Raw genomic sequence first — 25,861 nt, 5'->3', positions numbered from 1 at the left:
GCCTATGTTTTTTTTCCCAACATGACACAAAATTAATAGGCATTTCAAAAACAGCCTGTGTGTTTATTAAATAAAAGTTATTTTAGCTAGTGCCTAAATTGCTTAATCATAACATAAAATGCATATATAATAAGTAATTTCCAAAATACGAATTTGTCACTGCAGACGTTTTTCATAACTTAACAACAAAAGCTGCTCACTGCTCACTCGGCTTAGCTATTACTTTTTAAAGGAAACAAAATGAGTAAGTATTTCTGAAGAATGGGAAAAAAAATAAAATAATGCTTAAACTACAGAATTTGTCACTGCAGACATTTTTGACAACTTAATTACAGAAGCTGCTCACTCAGTGTGAGGACTGCTGCTGGTGCTTGTGAATAATGTGGTCAGTGCGTGGAGAGATAGCGAAGTCATTGTCGCAAAGCCGCGTGGTGCGCTGTACTTTTGTATCTTCCAACATAGATGAGATGTGATGTTTGGTGGTGTCATTTGATAGCGGTGTTTTGGCTAATTGCTTGGACTTCTCTGCAAATAATTCCCTCACAATTTCAGATGCACAAAGCAAAATCAAGGTTTCCCCAAGAGTATGAGTTTTTTTCTGCTGAGCTATTTTCTGGGCTACAGTGTATGATATTTTTTTAGGAGTTTCTTATCCACACCAGTAGTTACCTTCATTTCTGCTTGTGCGCTAATTGTCAGTTCTTTTGCCTTTTTTGCTCAAAAAAGGACCTGGGCTTGTCTTTGTACTTGTTATGTTTTCTCTGTAAATGTCTGATCGACTCTAGATTGGTTGCTCTAGATCGGCTGAAAGTTATTTTAGTGGGCGAATTAAAAAAAGTATTAAAAAGTTTTATTATGCTTGCAGATATAAACTTTTACGTGTTTTTTTTTGCTTCGCCCGTTAGTTACTGTAGCTTGATTTTTAGCGATTTAAGCATTTTGTTCGTCTTTTTCAATTATTTTCAGTCATCTTGTGGCCCCCCTGGAAGTTTATTGAGGCCCCTTAGTGGGACGCGGCCCCCGCAAATTGAGAAGCACTGTACAAGACCGGTATAATTGTTGCCAATACAGTGTTTAGAAAAGAGTCCTATCCTATGTTCTGATATCTCCAAAAATCCAGATTGTTAACTCAGTAATGTGAATACTATATTCAGTGTGAGCAGGCAGATCCAGGTCAAGCCAGAAGAGTAAGTAGCATAAGAGAAATGCCAAGACTTGGAAACAAGCACTAAGACCGAACAGGGAGGTACTGTTGAAGCTGGTTTAAGTGTCCTGCTGGAATAAGGTAAGTGCTGCTTAATTACATGCTGGTGAGACTGGTAATCTGCCCCTGTTGCCAAGGGAATAGGCTGATTAATAGATCCACATCCCAGTCATCGGCCGTGATGTTTATAAAGTGTCATTCAGCACATCGCTAAGAGTGGGTACAACTGACATGAGGCTCCTCTTGGTTTTTCACCTCTCTCCATCTCTTCTGCTCATGATTCCTGCCTGCAGTTACCAGCGGAAGTACGCTTACCCACACGTGGGGCGCACCTTGTGTCAGCCGCCCGCCCGCGCCGAGATGGAGACACAGTTCTTCTTTGTGGACGTGTCCACGCTGTCCCCTGCGAGCGTGCAGTACCAGCTCCGCATCAGCCGAGTGGAAAGCTTCACGCTGCAGTGAGTGGGTCTGGGGGTCTCTCAGCACAGTGGGGCTCCTCTCAGTGTCTTTCTAGATGTCAGTGTATCTCTGTTCTCTCTTGCTGTGTTTTCTGTTTTCTCCCAGTGCGTCATGTTATCACTCTGTCTTCGTGTGTTTAAGAATATCTCAGTGTATCAATGTGTTGTCAGTCTCCTTCTGTAATTAGGAAACCAGCACTAAGACTGAGCAGGGAGATCTCAGTTTCTATCAGGATCTGTCTTGCGGTATTTCTCAGTTATTAAGTTTGTGGATGTGTCAGTGTCTGACTAACTTTTTTGTCTGCAGGACGAACAAGAAGTCCAGCTTCACTGCTACTCCGTCCCAGCCGCAGGTAAGACCGAGTTCTCACATACTGGACCCACTCAAAACAGCCCTCCAGTTAATAATGCATGCAGTATTATTAACTGACACACATGCGTACTCTCTAGAAATATTATCTCACCGTACAGGCAATCAGCTGATCAATCAATCAGTTTTCTTTGTATAAAATAGCGCCTTTCAATTTATATATATATATATTGTACATATAGATATACAGTAAAGGAGGAAAAAATATTTGTAATAAAAAAATTATAAATGTGAAATTAAAAAAAAAATACGGCCATCAAAAACATCAGCAGAGGGTACACTTTTAATATGAACAAAGACATCACATCTCCCTGATTCACACTGATGCGGTGTCTGTCTCCTTATCTTTATGTGCTTTCACATCATTGTCACCAGATCTATCAGTGAAAAGTCCAAGCTGCTAGACTGACAGCAACAACTGGATCTTAGAGTGTGAAGTGTGTAGATGTGGGTGTGTGTTTGAATGTGTGAGTGTCAGTTGTTTTGGGTGTTTGTGTGTGTGTGAACTGACTAGAGATAATGTGATGCACTGTAACAGCATATTTCTGTTGCTCCCCCTCTTGTTTCCTCACCTCACATCTCTTTTTCTCTCTCTCAGTATTTTAAGTACGTGTTCCCAGAGGGCGTAGATTCAGTGGTAGTGAAGGTGAACTCTGAGATGACTTTCCCCTGCTCTGTCATCTCTATCCAGGACATCCTGGTGAGTGTAGCCCCACCTCTGTCAATCAAAGCCTCTGCCCTGCTCAGAGAATCCAATTTGATTGCGATTGCATAACTGCTGGGTCCAGTCTCTGCAGTGGGCATATGATCTATTTCTGTACTACTGTACTACAGCACACATGCATTTATCTGCAGTGGGCACTGCTGAAGTCACATGTATTCACCTGTAAACGAGGTCTGCTGATGTCCCACGCATTTACCTTCTCCGCGTTCTGCTGAAGTCTGGTGCGCTTGCCAGCAGCGCATTCTGCTAAAGTTAGGTGCATTACAGGAGAGTATATTTGTACAGCACCGTTCAGTGCCAGAGTCATAAGGTACCTGCCTGCTTGCTGCATGGATTGTTTTTTTGGGGGGGAAAACACTTGATAATATAAAATAAATAAAACCATTTAAGCTGTCAGAAGATATGACTATTCGTCAGCCAAAGATTATGTGGTGTTAAAGATGTGCTGCCTGCTCTCTGGGCCGGGGTTCTGCAAGATCATTTTTCAGGATTTAGTTTCTGATTCTGGAAAATGTCCTTTTTTCAATTGACATGCCTTAAGAAGGCCCATTTGTGCAGGATGGTCTCCAAAAAGACAAACACATTGGCTGTAGAATTAATGTAGATGTAGTGTTTGATTTCTATTTTTTTTTTTTAATACTAAGCTGTTCAGATTTGGTTTGTGAGGTAGTGAGCAAACGAGTATATACAGGCCTTAAACCTGTACAGTAGTTCAGGTGGGTAGCTGCGTCAGCATGCGTAGGCTGCAAAGGAACAAGTAATAGTTTTATTCCATGCTGAAAAGAGAAGAAAGAAAACGCAACGTTAATGTTTTCAGCATGGAATAAACCTATTACTTTTTCCCTTTAAACCTGTATATACTCGATTTCCCTGCTGACATTATATGCAAGAAGGACCTTTTTGCTTTGTGTTTAATGAGTTACAATTGCTCATACAATTGCTAGCCAAAATATTAGTTACCCCCAGCTGAATAAAACTGGGCCTTTTCTGAGCAACAGGAACGAAACTCGCTGGAAGTGGAACCACCATGTGGCCATGCATTCTCACAAGGTTCAGGACTATTTGTCTAACAGGATTCTAGTGTTACATTCCACTGCTTCCTTCTGGTTACCGAAATCTACTGATTACCTGCTCAGTCCAGGGAAAGAGATGCAAAGCTTGTCACCTGCTCTGGAAGCAAACCGCACATGGCCTGTCCTCATGTGTACATTTGGCTGGGAGTTTCTAATCTGTGAACCATTAACTTTATGGAACAGCAAATATTTCTTGTGCTCATCAGATGATTCCTCAGAAACATGGCTGCCTGGGCTGTATTAGGATACTCTTTTACGGAATTACTCGTGATCACCAATTTGTTGGGTTTGGCATTTTCTTTTCCATTGAAGGGTGCAGGCCTGCGCTGCTGTGTTTGTAGGCAGCTCAGTTAGTCTCACCTCTGATTATGTCCACCTTGGTAGCAGGAGTTTGCCGTTACATGAGAAACGGAGATACGTGAGATACAGTAGGCTCGGTGACACCCACACACCATGTTTATGCAAAATAAGAAATGTTATGAAGGAGAAGTGGCTATTCCTTCCATCTAGACATTTTACTCTCTCCTCCTTTCTGCCCTGTCTTTCTCCAGTGTCCTGTGTATGATCTGGATAACAATGTGGCCTTTATTGGGATGTACCAGACCATGACCACAACAGCAGCCATTACTGTACAGGTACTTCCTCTGAATGCTGTGCACACACTGAACCCACACGGCCTTCCTCTGAACGCTGTGCACACACACGGCCTTCATCTGTACACTGCACACAAACTATCTCTGTGCATTGTCCCTTATTCAAACTCCTTATTTGAATAAAATATCTTTTGGGATAAAAACCTGCTTTTTTGACACCCGAATCACTTCCTAATTAAAAAGCCTCTGTAAGTACTGCATTACTGCCTTTCTTTTGTGTGCACAATATATAGATGCTATATGCCTCTGCACTCTCTGGACAGACTGACACTGCTTCTCTGTGGTTTCTCTTCCAGAGAAAAGATTTTCCCAGCAACAGTTTCTACGTGGTGGTTGTGGTAAAGACAGAGGACGAGGCCTGTGGCGGGCCTCTGCGCTTCTACCCTCTGCAGCCAGGTGAGACACCAAGGCTGTTTAAATCCCTCCAGTGAAAGATCTGTTTTTTATTAACTGCTGGCTATGACAGTGCTTCGGCAGTAGGGTGTCCTTTTTCAACAACTTCGGCAGAGCAGCTCAGAAGTGACTTGAATTGGGTAGAGGTCATAGTGTTTTTGTGTATTGTCACGTTAATGATCATTCTCTTCTTTTCTCCCTCTACCTCTTCTCTCTTCCTCCCCTTCAGATGAGCTCATCGATGCCGGGAATCGCAGCAAAGCGCTGGATGTGCTGGTGTCTCCTGCCATCAAACGTGAGCTTCACTGCATGTCACGACAGAGTGGCGCAATTCATCCATCTGACATAACCGCAACACGAAACATTTGGGGCATTTTAATTTAGTAGTTACCTGGCATTTTGATGTAGAAAATAACAACTACTAAAAGTAATGATGTGACAGTAAAAATTATCTTAGTGTGTTTTTTGTACTTCTCGTGGCAAATTTCTATTTAATATCTCACCAGTGATTGATTGCAGCCACAACTGTAGTACAGGTTTGTCTTGTCAGCCACAGGGTTTACTTCTTGAAGACCTGCAGTGGATAAATACTTGAGTTTATGGGCTATATGGGCTTGAACTCCCCTTACTCCTGTAATACACACTACAAGTCATGCTGCTCTCTCTTTCTCCAGCGGAGGTGTATGTGATGGGGATGCTGTTCTGTTTGGGGATCTTCCTCTCCTTCTACCTCCTCGCCTTCCTCGTTGCATGTCTGGAAAACAAAAGGTCTGTCTGGCTGTCTTTATGTCCACGTGTGCTCCTAATTATATCTGTTTCTTTAGAGCATATTAAATCTGTTTTAGTGTCTCGGCACCTAAGCAGTCCTTGGCAGTCTGTCAATGTACCTGTGCATCCGTCTTTTAGCATCCTGGGCTGTTAGCAAACCCGTTTCTCAGCACGTCGGCTGTTAATGAACCTATGTCTCTGCATGTCAGGCTGTTAGCAAACCTGTGTCTCTGCATGTCGGGCTGTTGTTAGCGAACCTGTGTTAGTGTTTCAGTGTGTTGGTCTGTTAATATGCCTGGGATTCAGTGTAGTGGTGCTTATCAGTATAGGTAAGATAAGATCACTTTATTGGCTATATACAATTTCTTGTATTAGGAATTTGTCTTTTCACATACCCCAACTTGCTCTCCATGAGACACACAGACAGGGAGAGAAGCTTGGGGTCAGAGTACAGGGTCAGCCATTTATACGGCGCCCCTGGAGCAGTTGGGGTTAAGGACCTTGCTCAGGGGCCCAACGGTGTAGGATTCCTCTGTTGGCCGCGGGATACAAACCGGCAACCTTCCAGCACAGGGGCAGATCTTTAACCACAAAGCCACCACACCACCCATATAGTGTTGAAGCGTTATTGTTATTGCATCAGTGTGTCTCAGTAAGTGTTTTGATGTGTTAGGTGTGTTAGTATGTGCTTTAGTAGAAATGTAGAGTGCTTTTGTTTGTCGGAATGTACTGGTATCAGTATTGCTGTCCAAGTGTACATTAGTATTTTGGTATCTGTTAGTTTTAGAAGTATCAATAGAAGTGTTTCAGTGTCTTTAAACATCAAAGCAAGAAAAACAAATGCTGTACTGAAGAAAGTAAAATTATCCTTAAGTCTATTAAATGGGATACTTCATCATTCCTAAGTAGGGCTCGGTGTTGCCTTACGGTTGTGTAAAATAAACACCCATGGCTGCTGTTAGCTTACAGTGTATTTAAAATTATACAGGGATAGTGAATGTATCCAGTCCTCCTGAAAGTGTACAGAATATTATTTTTCAGAGGAACTTGCAAAAAAATGTACCAAATCTTAGGCAAGCTGGTTTTGTTATGTTGTTTAAATATATCTGTCCCTCTCAGATTTGATGTTTTGACATGAAAAGCACTATATAAACTAGTAACCTGGCAGGACTCATTTTGTGAGCATGGAAAAAATTAGGGGCATCTACATTAAGACTCAGACTTTGTGTGTCATATCTCCTAATCTTTAATTTTCTTACGCAACACAGTGGTTTTTAAAGTGTGTGTGTGTTTTCAGCATGGGTAGCTGGGTCAGGAGATCAGTATTATGTCAGACATTATTTTTCCACTAGTAACACACAGTGTTTGAGAAAGTATTCTGGTATTGAGAAAGGGTATACTGACATTGCTCTTTGAACAACCAGGGTTGAACCAGGACCAAACTGCAGCATCACACTGCTCACACTGCATCACAAGAACATAAGACAATTCACAGTCAATTGTGGTGCAGTGGTTAACATTTCTGCAGATTCAGTTCCCGTGTAGAGTTTGTATGTTCTCCCCATGTTTGCGTGGAGTACCTCCCGGTATTCTACTTTCCTTCCACAGTCCAAAAGCACGCTGGTGGGTTAATTGGCTCCCAGAAAAATTGGCCCTGGTTTGTCTGTGTGTGTCCTGCAATGGACCAGCGCCCCGTTCGGGCGGTGTATCCTGCCGTGCTTGCCAGGATGAAGTACTGACTCCAGCTCCCCCACAATCCAGCATTGTTTAAAGCAGATAGAAAATGCTCGGATTTGTATAAAGTGGTTACAAGATGGAGGATGGATGGATGACAAACCGTGTAGCCATGCAAACCATGGATAACAGTCGTGCAACCCATCCATCCAGTTTTATATAGTTTGGAGATCCTGCTGTTTCTTGCAAGGGTTTGACTTAAACATGCTTGAGTTGTGTGTTCCGTATTGGTATTTTCATGTCGGAATTACTGCCATTTCAGTGTTATCAGTGCATATCGGTTTTGGTGTTTCAGTGTTGATATCACTGACATTTCAGTGTTACCGGTGTGGATTAGTATTGATGTTTCAGTGTGGATCAGTCCTGGTGTTTCAATGTTGATTTGTACTGCTGTTTCAGTGTTTCCATGGAGCTGGCCTGCCTGTTCTTACTCATTTCTCTCATCACCAGGCTGCACAGGAAAAGAGAGGGCCTGAACACTCCAGATGCGTCGCCTGCAGAGACAGGTAACCTGTTGACCAGGGCATCCCATTGTTTTTAGTGGCATTGCAGTGGGGGAACACCCCTGAACACATATCCCCCTCCTCATCTGTGTTTTCTGTGCAGCAGGACAGGCACACTGTTATGTTTCATAATGGGTGTGACTTTATAGTTTTAGGTATTAACAAACTACCAAATGGGTTACATGGGCCAAAAGCTACCTCTTATTTGCAACATTTCTTCTTTTCGTTTGTAGGCCCATGTGAGTGTGGTAGTTATAGATTGACTTTGTATCTGTAGCAAAGGATGTGTGGGTTGGTGAACATGCATATAGTTTGTCAGTGCACAGATTTCTTAAAACATATTAGCGCCAGAGAGAAAAAAAAACGGTTTAAACAAGAATTGTTTATGTATATACAAGATCACATTTGTGAACAACATTGCTGATTATAATATTGATTATTATTTATATATTGCAATATTTATGCAATACAATTGTCCCATACAAACTATCTTTGACTTTAATAACAGAAGAAAATCGTCACACTTCTCTTTGTGCAAAATAATTTATCTAAAGGAGCACGTGTGCTGTCTTTTGTATCCATGAAGTAGAGCACCCTGTCAGTCAGTGAGTAGTCCTTGGGTAAAAATGTGTCGTTTTTGACGTTTCTGTGAAAAGTAGAAATGACATGCCTTTCCAAGCACATGTTATTCTTGATGTGAAACTGCAGAAACATGTACTTTACATAGATTATTCCTACTCTTTAAACATAGAATGGAATACATTTAAGATGACTACCCAGTAAGACTCATACCTGCTGTTGACTTACTGGTACATTTCTAAAGGCGTGTAATTTCTGGATAATATAATGATATTGTAGGCAGTATTACTCACAATTCTTTTTTGCTTTTTAATGCAGTTATCTTGTATAAATGCAAAAACTATCATGTTTTAATGCAATTTTAACTTGTATAAATTCAAAAAGTATCACATACTATCTCTTATAAACACAATTCTATCTCGTATAAATGCCAAAAAGCATCTTATTTAAACACAAATAATTGTTTTCTGAAAGAGCAACTGATAACTATGGAACTGTACGTGATTCTCGACACTGTTGTGGCCCAGTCCATCATCGTGTGGCCGCGTGGACTGTCTGTGACTAATCCGTTTCGTACACCCCAACAAATTCACGTCTAGAGACTCGGCCAAGGCTGTGTGTTGGGAGGTGACTGCCCTTCCTGACAGCTCAGCTGTGTGATTCCAGGCAGAGCAGGTGTGCTCAGCTCAGGTGTGACTGTAGTTTATGAATGCAAGTGTGTGTGTCTTTGTGTGCAGAATGAACTCTCATCCCTTTCTCTGTCTCTTTCTCTCCATGCTGCCTTGTGGCTCAGCCTCTCTCCTCGGTAAGATCTGTTGGGGGCAGCGCAGTAAACCCGCACGCCTGCAGCTGACAGCTGCAACTCTGTGTGCTGATGTGCTAGAGCTGTGATGAAAGTTGTCAGGCCACAAGAGCCTTGCTAACAGTGTCAAAATGTGTGCGTGCTGGAATTAAACTAACCCGCCTCGCTTGCAGCAGCTTCTAGAGTAATAGCTATCTGCCTGACTGTCTGTTATCACTCTTGTCAAACGTGTAAATCCCTGCTTGACAGAATTATATACTTGTATTGTTATGAACTGATGTGTCACAGCCTCACACCTGATCAGATGCCCACTAACAGAATATGAAGCTCCATCCTTTATATCTAAAATTTACATTTAAGTCTGTGCTGATGTTGTGCTGCTTTTGCCGAATGTTGGCGCTTCAAGCCCAGAGTTTAACTGACTTATGAAGGTAACGATGCAAGGACAACATTGCGAGCAGCATCACCTCTGTCAGTGATCCGACAGGCACTGGCTGTAGCTCTGAAGTGGGCCATACAGGCCAGAGTGGAAGTGTCTGAAGGTGATGCTGCTTGTAGTGGAGTTTTCTGTTTGTTGTCTCACTGTGTGTCTGTATCACAGGGAAGGGCCTTACCCCTGCCTCCCTCTGCCAGCCCTATGACTACGGCTCCTTTGGTGAGTGTTGTCTTCAGACAGAGCATGAGTGGTAGAAACTGCCTTGCTGGTTAAACCTGAGGACAATAAATACAAGTGTGGACAGGTGAGATGCAAGTACTCTATTTCACAATGGCTTTGGTCACTGATATTTATTATTGATCCTTTTTTCCCAGACAATGGCAGCACTGTGAGCTCTGAGGCTGTCACTGACAGCATGGCTTCAGGTGATGCCCATTACATGGGTAAGTCCAGTCCACACAGCACACACCTTTACACATGCATTTGATGGAGCACAACACGCGTGCACAGCCCCAGGCACAACAGCGAGCTCACACGAGGCGCACAGCAGCACAACAGGCACAACAGCGAGCTCACATGAGGTGCAGCCCCAGGCACAACACACTCACCTGCACACACCTTAAAATCTTTAACACTTCCCCTTTCTAATGCTAACCATTGTGGATAGTTAACACTATTCAACAGAAACCTCACAGACTGAAAACAGGAAAAAAATTAGAGGAAATTTGATGACTTTGTGAAAGGAAATGTCATATTTGTTACATTTATAAGATGTGCTCTAGTTCCTACATTGATATGCAGATGTACCCACTAAGTACTTTACATTTATATAACCTGCCGTCAGTGACAGATATTCCCCTTGGTTTCATATTTGGCATTCTTGTGTCTGATTGGTGCATTTCTGATAGTCTGTCTCATTGTGTTCAGGACAGGATCACTTCAAACGGCGATCAGTCACAGTACAGCACTTCACCATTCACATTGGTGATTAACCCCCCCTCAGAATAAATTGGCATGCTCTAATCCACACCTCAGTCATCCTGATCTACCAATCTGACCCTAATACTGTCTGCTGTAACCAAAGCTCTCGTTGTAATCAAACCATGCATATCTATTTATGTTTATCACCGATATCTATGATTTCGTAGCAGTATCTATACTGGTGATGATACTATCATTATTGTGATAATGGCAATAGTTCTAAGTATTCCAAATAGTCTATTCTGTTCATTATTATATAGTATCATATATCATCAAAATTAATGTTTCTAATACAGCAGTAATATCTTAGTAATAGCTTCAATCATGTTTCAGATTGAGATGATTTGTGACAACCCAACTGCCCTGAATGATTTTTTCAGTGATCTTGATATCAGAAATTAACCCACCTGTTTCACATGCTTAAATGCAGACCTGATCCATCTGAAAAAAATCTCTCCATTTGCAATCACTCTTCAAACCAAGCAAAACTTAACATCTTATTAAATGAGAAATTAGCATTCCCTTCAATCTACAATCTGAGAATCTGTGACTAATCCTTCCACAATTCCAGATTGTGAAATCAGCTCCTTTAGGATCTGGATTGATTGGTTTAAATGAGGCTGACGCTGCTCTCTCTAACACATTCTCTCTCCTCTGTTCCTCATCTCTGCTCCTTCCCTCTCTCCCTCAGAGCGTCCTCTGGACCATGTAAACCGGGGCAGACAGGAGTCTCTCAGCTCTGTGGAGGAGGATGATTATGACACGCTGGCTGACATTGATTCTGACAAGAATATTGTCCGCACCAAGGTGTGTCTATCTGTCTCTCTGGATCTGTACCTGTCTGTGTTTCTGGGACAGTGTCAAGTTTCTGTCTGTGGCTGTGCCTTTCTACGTCTGTGTCTCTGGGACTATGTCACTGTTTCTCTCTTGGACTGTGTCTGTGTCTTTGGGACTGTCCCACTCTTTGTCTCTGGGGCTGTCTCTGTTTGTTTAACTGGACGTCCTCTCTGCCATCCCCACAGAATGTACTGTGAGTGGGTTGTAGGGTTTCTTCTGCATTTCTAGAGTGGGTTATGGGTTACCGGGCTCCCTCAACTGTGAAGGTAGATTTTATATAGCAGGGTTGGTCTCTGCTTACTGTCTCACCCATTTCAGATATGCTGTCAAATTATAGTGTTTCCAGGGTTTGTTCTGGTGCTACTGGTCTCAGTGGTTAAGTTCATGATTGCTTTGCAAGATCTGTGGCGTTTTAGCACTGCTGTCCTGAAACTAGATGGTATTTGTGTGGCTGAAGTCGGATTACTGAAGGGACTCAGCAGGGCGTGGAAGTAGAATGAGTGTTGCTCACTGTTTTTAAAGTGGGGCCAATATCTCTGATATTTTATGAATATTAATTCAGATGGAATAGCATGTGTGGGAGTAATCTAAATACAAAATTCTGTGGGGTGTTATAATATTCTTGGCTTGTTAAACTTACCAAGAGCTGTGGGCTGGATAATACTTTCACCTGGATTTTCAAACACATTAAAGATTGCCTTCGTATCTCTGGATTGCCAGACCTAGAACAGTGATATCCAGTGGGATCCAGTGGTATGCATTTCCTTGACTTCAGACTTCTGTAATATCATAACTCCAGTCTTGTTCAGACTGCCTGTCACTCCCTCTTTCACACAGCCACCTGCTCTCACACATACCCATTCTCACTCACCCCCCCCCTCTCAAATGCCCCTTTCACTCTCATTCCCATTTTTTTGCAGAAGTACCTCTGTGTGTCTGACCTGGCTCGCAAGGACAAGAGAGTGCTGAGTAAAAAATACCAGATATACTTCTGGTGAGTCTGAGTTTGTCTGTGTATCAGTGTGTCTCTATGCTTTACGCTGTCACTGTTTCAGTGTGTCTGCGTATTTATATTCCCACTGTTAATAATAATATACTTCCTTACATATATATCACGCTTTTCTGGACACTCCACCTTAAAGCGCTTTAAAGGTAATGGGGACTCTCCTCCACCACCACCACCACCAATGTCCAGCACCCACCTGGATGATGTGATGGCAGCCAGTGTGTGCCAGTACGCTCACCACACACCAGCTATCGGTGGGGAGGAGAATGGAGTGATGAAGCCAGTTCATAGATGGGGATTATTAGGAGGCCATGAGTGGTAAAAGCCAATGGGAAATTAAGCCAAGACGCCAGGGTATCACCCCTACTCTTTTTCGAGAAACGCCCTAGGATTTTTAATGACCACAGAGTCAGGACCTTGGTTTACATCTCATCCGAAGGATGGTGCCATTTTACAGTATAGTGTCCCCGTCACTATACTGGGGAATTAGGACCCACTTAGACTGCAGGGTAAGTGCCCCCTACTGGCCCCACTAACACCATTTCCAGCAGCAACCTGCTTGGCTTCAGTGGGTTGTCAGTTGTGAGTTGCAGGATAATATGGCTGCTGGTTACAGTGAGTCTCTATGCATTTACACTGGGACTGTGGCAGTGTGTCTCTGTGTATTTACAGTGTCACATTCCTGGTGTGTTGCTTTGTGTTTACACTCTCACTGTTTCAGTGTGAGACAAGTGACAGATGCTGTGGGGTGTGCTAGTGTGAGACTGTCTCAGTGACAGATGCTGTGGGTGTGCTAGTGTGAGACTGTCTCAGTGACGGATGCTGTGGGTGTGCTAGTGTGAGACTGTCTCAGTGACGGATGCTGTGGGTGTGCTGGTGTGAGACCGTCTCAGTGACGGTGCTGTGGGTGTGCTGGTGTGAGACCGTCTCAGTGACGGATGCTGTGGGTGTGCCGGTGTGAGACCGTCTCAGTGACGATGCTGTGGGTGTGCTGGTGTGAGACCGTCTCAGTGACAGATGCTGTGGGTGTCTCTGCAGGAATATTGCCACTATCGCAGTCTTCTATGCATTGCCTGTCGTCCAGCTGGTCATAACCTATCAGACGGTAAGACGCTTGGTTTTCTGAATGTTGTTCTTGTGTTGTTGTATATAATAAGACATTTTTGAGCAATGTCCTCATATTTCAGACTGTAGTTCATACGGTGTTCAGACTGTGCAAGTGCTTACGCATGCTACACTGAAAAGGTCCCTTGCTTTCTGTGACAGGTGGTGAATGTGACAGGGAATCAGGATATCTGCTACTATAACTTCCTGTGTGCACACCCCCTAGGAGCTCTGAGGTGAGACAGTGGTTCCTGCTCTGCATACCTGAGTATATTGCTGTGCAGGATGTGCAGAAACAAGTCCAAACTGTATTGCAAAACCTTTACAGTACAAAACAAATAGTTAAAGACAACTGTCCAAAGCCAGATGTTATGCAGGTTTTCATTGCATGATAAGAATGGTGTGTCTGGTAACATATCATATATGATGTCTCTGCAGTGCCTTCAATAACATCCTCAGTAACCTTGGCTATGTGATGCTGGGGCTGCTCTTCCTGCTTATTGTCCTGCAGAGGGACATTCTCCACAAGAGGGCGCTGATGCGCAATGAGCTGTCAGCGCTGGTGAGTGTACACTCTGACCAGTATGACTGCCACCACCCGGATCAGGCTGGAACAGTCACACGCAGACTGACGCAGTGAAACATTAGGGTAGCAAGCTATTTGCCAGTAAGTGGTGAAATGTCTTATTGACATCTGACCTGGTTAACCTCCTCTCTGTGTGTAGGAGTGTGGGATCCCCAAGCACTTTGGACTGTTCTATGCCATGGGCACTGCACTCATGATGGAGGGGCTCCTGAGTGCCTGCTATCATGTCTGTCCCAATTATACTAACTTCCAGTTTGGTGAGTGTCCCCTATGTTATTGTACTTCCTCCACCAGCAGGTACTGACGTGTCCTTGTTTTGGGAGGGAAACTATGTGGTTTGGAACATATTTGGGGATTTTCTATTTACTTTTTCCATTTCTTGTGTTTTTATGCTACAATAGTAAAATAATAATGTTTTCACCGAAGTCCTACACAGCAGGATTGTGTTTGTGTCCTCTGTTAGTTGTCCTGCTGATGTATATTTCTGTCTTCATCCTACTGGTCAGACACTTCTTTCATGTACATGATCGCGGGGCTCTGCATGCTGAAGCTGTACCAGAAGAGACACCCTGATATCAATGCCAGCGCCTACACTGCCTATGCCTGCCTGGCTGCAGTCATCTTCTTCTCTGTGCTGGGTGTGGTGAGTGAAACTGTACACACCCACTTACACTGTATATCCTGCACAGAGACTGTTCACACTGTAAATGGATTTGTACACCCTGCACTGAGACTGTACACACCCTACGCTATACTTTACACTGTATTCACCCTTTGCTGTTCACTCCCACCTGCACTTTATACAACCACTTGCACTGGTCACACCTGCCTGCACTTCTCTAACACACTACAAATGTCTACTGGGCAAACACACACTTTTCATTCCTCGAGCACATCCCAGATATCCCACAGAATGTGCAGAGCTCTGACACACGATTCTTTACTGTTATTTCTACTGATAATCTGGAGCTAATGTTTCTAAAGATATTGTAGTTTTTTTTTATCTCGGAGTACTATTAAGTCTCAGGCTGTGTATGTTTACATCCTTCTATGTCACCCATTCTGTGGGTCTGTGCCCCCCGTCTCTGTCTCAGGTGTTCGGGAAAGGCAACACTGTGTTCTGGATTGTGTTCTCCGTCATCCACATCCTGGCCACCCTGCTGCTCAGCATACAGCTGTACTACATGGGCCGCTGGAGGCTGGGTATGGCACCCCCCCGTTGCCAGATGCACACAAGTCAAGCTAGGCTACATCAAGCTGCAGACACCCTTCACGAGACCTTCAAGATACCTATTCCAATAGATAGGCGCACCTGCAGCTCCTAAGCCAAAACAGAAATCTCCCTTTAAGATAGGGCCTTAATTTAAAGATTTTGAGTGCAGTCAGAGAGACTACCTAATAAGCAGCAGAAAGATCTTTTGACAGGCTGGCTATAATTTTATGTGATTGTTAAATGTGATCTTGAGATTTGTGTTTGACCTACCTATGAAATGTATTATTTTAGCCCTTTGGCTATGGTCATATAGACTAGATTAGAAAAAGCAACTCAGTCAGTGTTAACATGCTGGTATTAACTGTTGTACTTTATTACAATTATTATTGTTATTACAATTACATGACAGTTCAGCCAGTAGCACAGGACCAATTTAATACTTCAAAACTAAATTTTATCTTCACAGAACTGGAGTTCTATACACAAGAATGAAATGAAGAGCTTTAGAACTCAATCCATAGAACAGCATCTGTAATTACACAACATAAAATTAAAACTGCTGACATTCTTCAGATGCTGTTCTATGGATTGAATTCTAAAGCTCTTCATGCTTCATTATAATAATATTATTAATGCATTGATGTTAATAATGGTGTTAATACTGTAGTATTGTAATTGTGTATGTCCATTCTCCCAGTGTGCAATGCTGTGTATATCCAGTCTCTGGGTGTGTGACGCTGTGTGTGTTTCAGGCTCAAGGGTATTGTGCAGGATGCTGTATGTAGTCTAGTATCTGGAAATGTAACACTGTGTGTGTTTCAGACTTAGGTGCGATGCGCAGGATGCTGTATTTAGTGTGTGTGTCCAGTCTCTGGGTTTGTAATGATGTGTGTGTGTTTCAGACTCGGGGGTAGTTCGCAGGATGTTGTATGTCGTGTACACAGACTGTATACGCCAGTGCAGTGGACCCATGTATATTGTGAGTACTTCCCTGTTCATCACAACTTGATCACACCTTCTACAGAGAACAGAATGAGAGAAGGAATCTGTTTCAGTCACAGTCCATACAGCACACTCACCAGAATAGCGCTTCAGTGAACAGAACAACTTAAATCTCATCTCTGCCACACTGAGAAAAATAGAAGTTTAAGGTCTAAAATAGAATAGAGGTTCAAGTAGGTAGGTGCATCAGCATGCATAGGCTGCAAAGGAACAGGGTAAGGTTTATTTCATGCTGAAAAGAAAAAAAGAGAGACGACATGATCTGCGTAAACCTCTTGTTCATAGCTCCCTTGACTGCCCACAGCAATGACTGACACCAGGCACTTTTCCCTGCAACAGAACTTGCTGTATCACCTGTAAATATACAGTATATCCAATACCACACACATTCAAGGCCCTTCTGGACAATTCCGGTTCATCCAGATGACATTGTGTATTTCCAGCAAACGTATTTACTGCGTCGCTAGCAGAAAATTGCGAACTGTTTTCATAGGCGAGACAGGAAGGAGACTGGGAGACCTTTACAAGGATCAGAGATCTCTCCAAGCCCATAGTTTCTCTTTTCACCTCTAATGGCCATGATCATACTGGTCTCTCTCTGTCTGCATACTCAAGGAGGGGTTTTGGAAATCTGATTGCACGAAGACATCCAAAACCAAAATTATCCTGAAACTAGGATCACACCTTCCCTCTTCCCTTAACAAGAGACTCATCTGCTTCTAATCCTCTTTATTCATTTGCAGGTTTTGACTTCACACCTCTCTTCCAGTTCTCCCTAAGTGTCAGTACTCCTTCTCCCCTGCTCCCCACCTCCTCTTCACTGCTCCCTCTTGTTCTCCCATGCTTCATCAGCTGCCAGTTTTCCTCTCTCCCTCACACCTGAAGAAGGCTCCACAGGCAAATCATTGTCTCTTTTTTTTCTTTCTTTTCAGCATGAAATAGACCTTTACCTGTTCCTTGAGAGAAAATAGTTCTGGCCACAAGCACCTTACCACACTAGCTCCTCTCTGGTGCAAGGTGTTTAAGGGAACAGGCAGGCAGCCGATCAGTTATATCTACTTTGAAAAGTGACCTTCAGCCTTAACTAAGATTTCTCCTTCCTTCCCCACCGAACAAACAATAAGACCCACACAATAAATAAAGCATTACACATCTACAAGTATATATGTACATGTCTAGTCTTCTGTACTTCAATCTGGAAATCTGTTGGGAGTGCTATTTTGTATTGTAGCTTCAATTTTTTTAAACCAATTTTTTTTGTAAAAAGCATTGTCCTATTGATGTAGGCCGTGTGAGGTCCACTTGCATCTTTTGCTCTATATGATCTCCCTCCATGCTGCACCACTGCAAGTAGAAGTCAGTTCTGTTTCTGTTATTGTGTAGACTGTTGTTCTGCATGATCCTCAGGTGAAGCTGCCTCTCTCTCATTTCCTATTTCTTCCCCTTCATCTGTTACAGGACCGTATGGTGCTACTGGTGATGGGGAACATTGTCAACTGGTCTCTGTGAGTATTTGGTATAGGAGCTCAGGGGTTCTGTGTGCTGGCAGTGAGAGAAGGGGTATACTATCTGTATATCTGTACAGTGGATATAAAAAGTCTACACACCCTTATTAAAATTGCAGATTTTTGTGATGTTAAGCTAGAAATCAAGATAAATCATGTCAGACATTTTTTCCATCTTAAATGTGACCTTGCAACCAAATAGATAATTATAAAAATAATTGGAATAAAAAAACCTGCAACACCCTGGTTGCATAAGTGTGCACACCCTTTTATAATGGGGGCAGTAGCTGTGTTCAGAGTTAACCAGTCACATTTCAAATAATAATAAAAATCATGTCCAAAGGTAAGTAGCATACACCTGCCATCAGTGAAAGTGATTCTGACTAACCCCAAATAAAAATCAGCTGTTCCTGTAGGATTTCCTTGGAACATTTGTGGTTGCATCCTACTGGGATAGCCATGGCCCACAAGGAGCTGATAAAACCTGTACGGGATCTTATTGTTGAAAGGTACCGATCAGGAGAGGGGTATAAAAGAATATCAAAGGCATTGGATGTACCATGGAGCACTGTGAAGACTATCATCAATAAGTGGAGAAAATGTGGCACCAAAGGGACATTGCCAAGATCTGGACGACCCTCCAAAGTTGAGGACAGGACAAGGAGAAAACTTATCAGGGAGGCTACCAAGAGGCCTACAGCAACATTAAAGGAGCTGCAGGAATTTCTGGCAGGTACTGGTCACTCCTTGCATGTGACAACACTCTCCTATATTCTGCATGTCTGGGCTATTGGGTAGGGTGCCAAGACGGAAGCCATTTTTCACAAAAAAGAACATCCAAGCCTGTCTACATTTTGCAAAAAAATACATTCAGTCACCCCAAACCATGTGGGAAAATGTCTTATGGTCTGATGAGGCAAAGGTTGAACTTTTTGTCCTTAATTCTAAAAGATATGTTTGGAGCAAAGACAACACAGCCCATCATCCAAAGAACACCTTACCTACTGTGAAGCATGGTGGTGGCAGCATCATGCTTTGGGGCTGCTTCTCTTCAGCTGGGACATGGGCTCTAGTCAAGATAGATGGGATAATGACTAGCTCCAAATATCTGGCCTGAAGAAGAATTTCAAATTTCAACATAACGACCCAAAGCAAGGAAAGGCTTCAGAAAAGGAAGATCAAAGTCTTGGAATGGTACAAAATGTCAGAGCGCAAACCTCAATCCCATTGAAAACCTGTGGAATGACCTAAGGAGTGGTGTGCACAGGAGATCCCCTGGCAATTTTAAGGAGCTTGAACTTTTTTGCAAGGAAGAATGGGATAAAATTGCAAAGTCCAAGTGTGCAAAGTTGATTCAAAAAGACTTACTGCTGTAATAAATGCCAATGGTGCTTCCACAAAGTATTAGTTGGGGGGGGTGTGCACACCTATGCAACCAGGGTGTTGCAGGTTTTTTTTATTTCAATTATTGTTCCTCATAATTATCTGTTTTTCTCTTGAATTTTGTTGGTTGCAAGGTCACATGGAAAACATGTCTGACATGATTTATCTTGATTTCTGGCTTTACATCACAAAAACCTGCAATTTCAATAAGGGTGTGTAGACTTTGTATATCCACTGTATAGAAAGAGAAGGGGTATAGGCAAAAACATAAACATCTCAAATGCAGATTCTAGAAAAGCTGTAATTGTATACCAATCCATTTCCAGTCATAACTCAAAATTAACCTTAGCAGATGGTCTTCTGTGTGCTGTGATGTCCCTGTGTCAAAGGCTGTGGTCTTCTCTTCATTGTGGTGCCAGTGTATTGAGGGCTGTGGTCTTCTGTGTGTTGCAGTGCTGCCTATGGGCTGATCGTGAGACCCAATGACTTTGCCTCCTACCTCTTGGCCATCGCCATCTGCAACCTGCTGCTCTACTTCGCCTTCTACATCATCATGAAGGTGAGAGCTAATACCCGTGCTACCAAGAGTGCACAGTGCGACAGTCAGTGTCAAGATTCCCGCGTCACTCGTGGGCCAGCGTGCGTCGGATTTGTGGGTCACACGTGTCTCTGCTCTTCAGCTCCGCAGTGGTGAGCGGATCAAGCTGATGGCGCTGGTGTGCATCTTCTTCACTGCAGTGGTCTGGGGCTTCGCACTCTTCTTCTTCTTCCAGGGTCTCAGTACCTGGCAGGTCAGTAACACAGGCAAACACAGGCTCCTCAAATCCCAATTATGTGCCCCCATGCTCTTTCCTACCTAATTGGACTGAGACACGGCAGTGTTCACACAACATAAGTGTCTCACTGTCCATAAGTAAGATGCTTTACAGCCAGTAATCAGATGGCGATTGTGTAGGCAGTAAAATCACTTTATGTTATGCACCGTTAGAAATGCAGGTGATACGAACAAGTCAATACAGGACTTAAAAGAAATGGCTCTGAGTCATATGCAGAAGGTACTGTAAGGCCAAATCAGTATATCTGTGTTAACTCTCTCTCTGTCTCTCCCCCGCTGTGTAGAAAACGCCAGCAGAGTCTCGGGAACACAATCGCGATTGTATTCTGCTCAGCTTCTTTGACGACCATGATATCTGGCACTTCCTGTCATCTATTGCCATGTTTGGCTCATTCCTGGTCAGTTGGTACCTTTTCACAGACGACTAAGCTGGGGGCATAGTGCTTCACTCCTCTCCGTCTCTCTGTGTGCTTGAACACCTTCTGGTCCATCTGGATTTAGAACACATTTTCTCATTCCCCTCAGTACCTCTACTCACGATTCTTTCAGTGTCTGTATGAACATCTCTTTCTCAGTCAAATGTTAACGTGCAGTCATCTGTCAATGCATCTTACTCCCCATTTCATCATTTTCAATTTCAAGGTGAAAATTGATTTAATATGCAAATTTTAAGTAAAACAATCCTTGATGAAGTATGTAACGTGGTTCTAATGTGAATTTAATGCCATCTGCACATTTTATTTACAACGCTTTATGACTTAAACAATTATAAGGATTAGAATTGACAAAATAAGCACATGCAAGAATCGGTGCAGGAGAAGATACATGGTCATTAGAAAATGGAGCAGGCAAAGACACTAATTTAAAGCCTTTCTGAAAAGAAATATTTTGAGTCTAAATTTAATTGCAGGTAGTATCTTTGGGGACATAACAAGAGAAGGCCTTGTCATTGATAGAATATAAACGAGCTTGAGGACAACTAGAAGACTAGTGACAGACAAAGGTTGTGAAGTAGGAAGATAAGTCGGATAGGTACTGAGGTGCCAAACTATGTACAGCTATAGAATTCTACCTTGGACTTTTTCACATTTTATTGTTACAGCATGGAACTGTGATGTACTTAACTGAGAATTTGTGTCACTCATCAACAAAGTACTCTATAATGTGAAAACAAATCCAGACATTTTACTTAAATTAATTAAAAATAAAAAACAGAAAATAATTGAATGCATAAGTATTCACCCCAGTACTGTCCACAAACAAGGGTACTGCAGTGGTTTTGTGTAGGATATGGGAGGTACTGAGTAGTACTACCAGTATTCACAGTTTTAAATGAAGGGAATTTTGCTTCATCCAGGTTTTTATATAAGAGATGGAATTAGTGCAAAGACAGCTACTTCAGTTTTGGGTTGAGTAGGGAAACGGATTTGAGTATCTTTGGCATAGAAATGATCATTCAGATTTTATGCCGTGTGCGATTTTATTATCTGATCAAGTGGGAATATATAAATGCTGAATAGCTTTATGGGACATCATACTTAAACCCAATTTCAGAATTAAAACCCCCAAGAGAAACAAAGTGTGTACGAACAGTAAGATAAGATTTGAGCGTTTAAGATGGATTGAAATTCAAGCACAATGCTGTCCACAGATAAGGCTACTGCAGTGGTTTTGTGTAGGTGATGGGTGGTGGCTGAGTAGCACGACCTCACTATTCTCACATGAAGGGAATTTTGCATCACTCAGGGATTCCAAGACTAGAGAAGGTAATAAGTGACACTGCATGATGTCAGATTGTTCGGAACTTCAACAAGGGCAGTGTCTGTGCTGTGTCATTGTCTGAAACCTGATTGGAGGGCTTAAATCGGGCCGTTTGTAATGAGGTCATTGTTAAATTTTCTTTAACAAAATTGTCTTTAACATGTTCTTACATTTTCTCAGAAAATGGCAAGTTAAATAAAAGATGTTGTTTTGGTTGTCCAGAGGTTAGGTTGTTTTTTAGGCATAAGCATAACTGAAACCATTTTATTTTTTTTTATTTTAGAGAACTAAACAAAACCATTTTACAAATAATCAGCATTACTCGGCCTTACTTTTACAATACACTTTCGACTATACATCACAAGTAAAAATGGTCTATTCCTGTTTGTTCCCTTAGTATTTTACAATGATATAACTTTTAAACAAAACTATATACATTCAACATGAGGAAGATGTATACTTTTATGAATATGAAAAGGGAGGAGACTAAATGTACCTTATTAATAATGTTTCTTTATTAGCCCTAAACAATTTCTTGCATTAGGAATTCGTCTTTTCGCATACCCCAGCTTTTCTCCATGGAGACACAGACAAGACACAGATACAGACAATAAGCTGCAGTTATTTTGTATCTCAACAAATTCAGACCTTAAAGGTTTAATGTATTGAACCCATCTATACCAGTATCTGACAGATTTATACATTTGTAATTTTAGTGAAAATGTTAATTTTTCCATTATATATATTTCCTTTATTAATTCAATCCAATCATTCATTGTTGGTAAATCTGGGAGAAGCCACTTCCTTGATATAGCTTTCTTCCCTGCTGATATAAGGATTCCAAACAAATATTCATCAGTTCCCCTCCAATCAAAATCCAGTTTGCCAAAATATAAAGCCTCAAATGTAAAGGGTACATTCCTTTCAAATATAGTTTCCAGGACCTCATGTAACTCCTTCCAGAAAAGCCTTATTTTAGGCAGTTCCAGAATATATATGCCAATGATCACCTTGGTTTCCGCACATCTACAACATTTAGAGTTTTCCCATCTAGGTGTGCCTTCTGACACGGAGTAATGAAAAATCGAACAATGTTTTTCCAGCAAAACTCTCTCCATAAATGCGAGTTAGTACATCTCCATTGAAATTCACCAAGTTTAAGCCACTCTTCATTTGAAATTCTAACTTCACTTTCACCCATTTTTCTTTTATATACTCTGTAGAATATGATTTATTTATCATAAAACCTTTATATAATCTAGATATAATGCCTTTACTTAATTCTGATTTGTAGGCTTCTGTAATTACTTTCACTATCCCATGTTGTTGTTGTTGTTGTTGTTGTTGTTGTTAATATCTAAATCTCCCGTTATAATCTCATTTTTAAAATAGTGGCACATTTGAAGATATCTATAAAAATCTGAATTCCCCAAATAGTGTTTCTCCTTTAAAGACTGAAAACTTTGTAACTGATTCTTATCCATTATGTTACAAAATGCAGGTATTCCTTTTGTGACCCAAATTTTAAATCTATTATCCACTGTATCATAGGTGCACCATCTGAGTATCTTTACTGCCTCACCTAAGTGATACTCTTTTGGAATTGTATTCCATGTCCTTAGTTTGAACTTTATCCATGGATTGAATATTTTTTCCGTAATTTTGTCTAAATTCCTATTACCTAATAATGCTTGAATTGGGGGGTGTTATTTACAAGGGATAATTCAATATCTTTCCACCTGGCTAGATAGTCTGGATTACAAGAATTAATGAGAGGTTAATTGTGAGATGCATAATAATAATTTTCAAATTTGGTAAAGCCATTCCACCTTTATCTTTTGAAAGTTTCAATGTTTTGAATCTAATTCTAGATTTTCTCCCCTGCCAAATAAACCTAGAAATCATCTTATCCCATTCTGAAAATTGTTTTGCAGTGACCTCTACAGGGAGAGCTTGAAATAGGAAGAGTAATCGGGGGAGTAGATTTCTTTTTACAGATTCAATTTTAGAACTAAAACTCATAAAGGGGATTAGGTTCCATTTTGGTTTATCTGCTTTAATTGTAATTATAAGGGGTCCATAATTAATTGTTGCTAATGTAGAAATATCTTTTGGTAAATAAACTCCTAGATATCTCATTGAACTTTGGAAAAAATCAGGAGGGTTGTAATTAAAGGTTAGAATTTGTGTTCTTTGAACATTTAACTTAAAGACTGCCAGCAAGCCAAAGTTATCAGAGTTTCATTAGTTCTGGAAATGAACTAGTGAGATCCTCCAGATATAACAAAACATCATCTGCGTACAGTGCTATCTTGTGTTCATTCCCTTGTATAGAAATACCTTTTATTTTGCTATTTTGTCATACTGACTGGGCTAGTGGCTCTTTATATTGAGCAAAGAGCAATGGAGACAAAGGGCACCCTTGTCTAGTCCCTCATTCTAAAGTTATACTATCAGATAAATAACCATTTATTTTAATTCGTGCTGTTGGTCATATAAGGTTTAAATAGCTTTGATAATATTTTCACATTAAACCAAACCTACCTAAGACCCTATAGAGGTATTTCCAACTAACAGAATCAAAACCTTTCTCAGCATCTAGGCTCATAGGGTTCATGATATGCAGTGTGCGTCAAATGTTATCATGGGTTTGTCCATCTTGAATAAACCCTGTTTGAACATAGTGTATCAAATTAATCTTTTTGATTTGTTTAGCCAGTATTGCTGTATATATTTTATAATCCACATTAAGGACTGAGACTGGTCTGAACGATCCACAATCCAATCTATCTTAGGGATAACTGAGATGATGGCATCTCTCTGATGGCATTTTTCCATCAATTAATGCTGAGTTACAAACAGAAAGAAGATTTGGTATTCTGCTCAGAAGGTTTTATACCATTCTGAATTAAAACCATCAGTACCAGGTGATTTATTAGCTCTGAGGCTAATCACTAACTTCAATTCTTCAGGTGTTATCATCGCTTTTAATATATTATTTTGATCTTCCGTAAGAGTTGTTAAACTGAGAGATTCCAAAAAAGCATCCATCTTTTCTTCACTTTCTGTAATACTTTGTTAAAGTATATTGGATTTCCTCCTATTTATATAATACACCATTACAGTTCTGGTCCCTTATTTTATATATTGTATTATCGTCCTGTTGTTTTTTTTAATTTTCTTGCCAACAGCTTTAGTGATATTGATCCTGACTCATAATAAATTGTCTAGTAAATATAACTTTTTTAAAATTTCCTTTGTATATAAGACATCTATTTTGTTTCAAATCTTTTTTATTTTTTGCATGGTTTTTCAATGCTGTTTTTGTTTCTTCTCCAACTCTTTTAACAACTGAAGCTGTTTTAAAGGGATTTGGTACCACTCCAGTGCTCATTTGTTGTGCCCTTCTTCCAGGGCAGAAGGCTGGAAACCAGGACTGAAATAAAACAGAAATAATGCGATCTAGAAGACAGGTGGCAGGTTTAAAATGCAGTTACATACATTTACGACGTCATGCATTGTCAAGTTGTGAGAAACTAGAAAGAGGACAACCAACAAAAACAGGCATGCAGGGAGAAGGTGTAGTGGCAGGCATGCTGCAGAGAGTGTGATGCTGGATATGAAACCTCTCTTGATTGTGGGAAAAAATGTGTTGCAAAGTTAAGATGAGGCAGAAAATGTAGTATTTGCAAAGCATCGAGCAGTGGACACTAGGTGTATTTGCAAAGTATTTTGCGAATCAGTACTTTTTTATGAATTTTGCAAGTCAGACTACAAGTCTTCTGATCAGCACAAAAAGGATATGATAGCCTTAAAAATAGTTGATAGAAGAATAATGGAAATGAAAATAGTAGGGAGAAACTCTTCTTTACACAGTGTTTTGAATGTTTGGAGCAGACTTATCAACCATGCGGCTCACAATCTTGAAGAATGCTAAGCCACCAGAATTAG

At 41.3% G+C, this 25,861-nt stretch overlaps 1 protein-coding gene across 4 annotated transcripts in view; it reads left to right on the top strand.

The window, feature by feature from the left end:
* sidt2 (SID1 transmembrane family, member 2) overlaps positions 1-25,861 on the top strand; it is a 32,815-nt gene that overhangs the window by 6,191 nt on the left and 763 nt on the right. For 2 of the 4 annotated variants that reach the window (XM_015337468.2, XM_069183014.1), the window contains 25 exons: positions 1,498-1,662; positions 1,970-2,015; positions 2,631-2,732; positions 4,381-4,464; positions 4,779-4,878; positions 5,105-5,170; positions 5,550-5,643; positions 7,828-7,883; positions 9,253-9,264; positions 9,863-9,916; positions 10,072-10,140; positions 10,625-10,681; positions 11,370-11,485; positions 12,436-12,509; positions 13,560-13,626; positions 13,788-13,861; positions 14,064-14,187; positions 14,351-14,468; positions 14,718-14,854; positions 15,306-15,414; positions 16,327-16,403; positions 17,885-17,931; positions 19,768-19,873; positions 19,995-20,105; positions 20,434-20,547. In XM_015337468.2, the coding sequence (XP_015192954.2) occupies positions 1,498-1,662; positions 1,970-2,015; positions 2,631-2,732; positions 4,381-4,464; positions 4,779-4,878; positions 5,105-5,170; positions 5,550-5,643; positions 7,828-7,883; positions 9,253-9,264; positions 9,863-9,916; positions 10,072-10,140; positions 10,625-10,681; positions 11,370-11,485; positions 12,436-12,509; positions 13,560-13,626; positions 13,788-13,861; positions 14,064-14,187; positions 14,351-14,468; positions 14,718-14,854; positions 15,306-15,414; positions 16,327-16,403; positions 17,885-17,931; positions 19,768-19,873; positions 19,995-20,105; positions 20,434-20,547 (2,179 nt within the window). The remainder of the gene's footprint in view (positions 1-1,497; positions 1,663-1,969; positions 2,016-2,630; positions 2,733-4,380; positions 4,465-4,778; positions 4,879-5,104; positions 5,171-5,549; positions 5,644-7,827; positions 7,884-9,252; positions 9,265-9,862; positions 9,917-10,071; positions 10,141-10,624; positions 10,682-11,369; positions 11,486-12,435; positions 12,510-13,559; positions 13,627-13,787; positions 13,862-14,063; positions 14,188-14,350; positions 14,469-14,717; positions 14,855-15,305; positions 15,415-16,326; positions 16,404-17,884; positions 17,932-19,767; positions 19,874-19,994; positions 20,106-20,433; positions 20,548-25,861) is intronic. The other 2 variants (XM_015337469.2, XM_015337470.2) reach the window with 2 other exon arrangements.

Source organism: Lepisosteus oculatus, chromosome 23 (assembly GCF_040954835.1).
Source record: "Lepisosteus oculatus isolate fLepOcu1 chromosome 23, fLepOcu1.hap2, whole genome shotgun sequence".
Classification (NCBI taxonomy): Eukaryota; Metazoa; Chordata; class Actinopteri; order Semionotiformes; family Lepisosteidae; genus Lepisosteus; species Lepisosteus oculatus.
The sequence above is the reverse complement of the archived record's forward strand: the minus strand, read 5'-3'. Positions and strand labels throughout refer to the sequence as shown.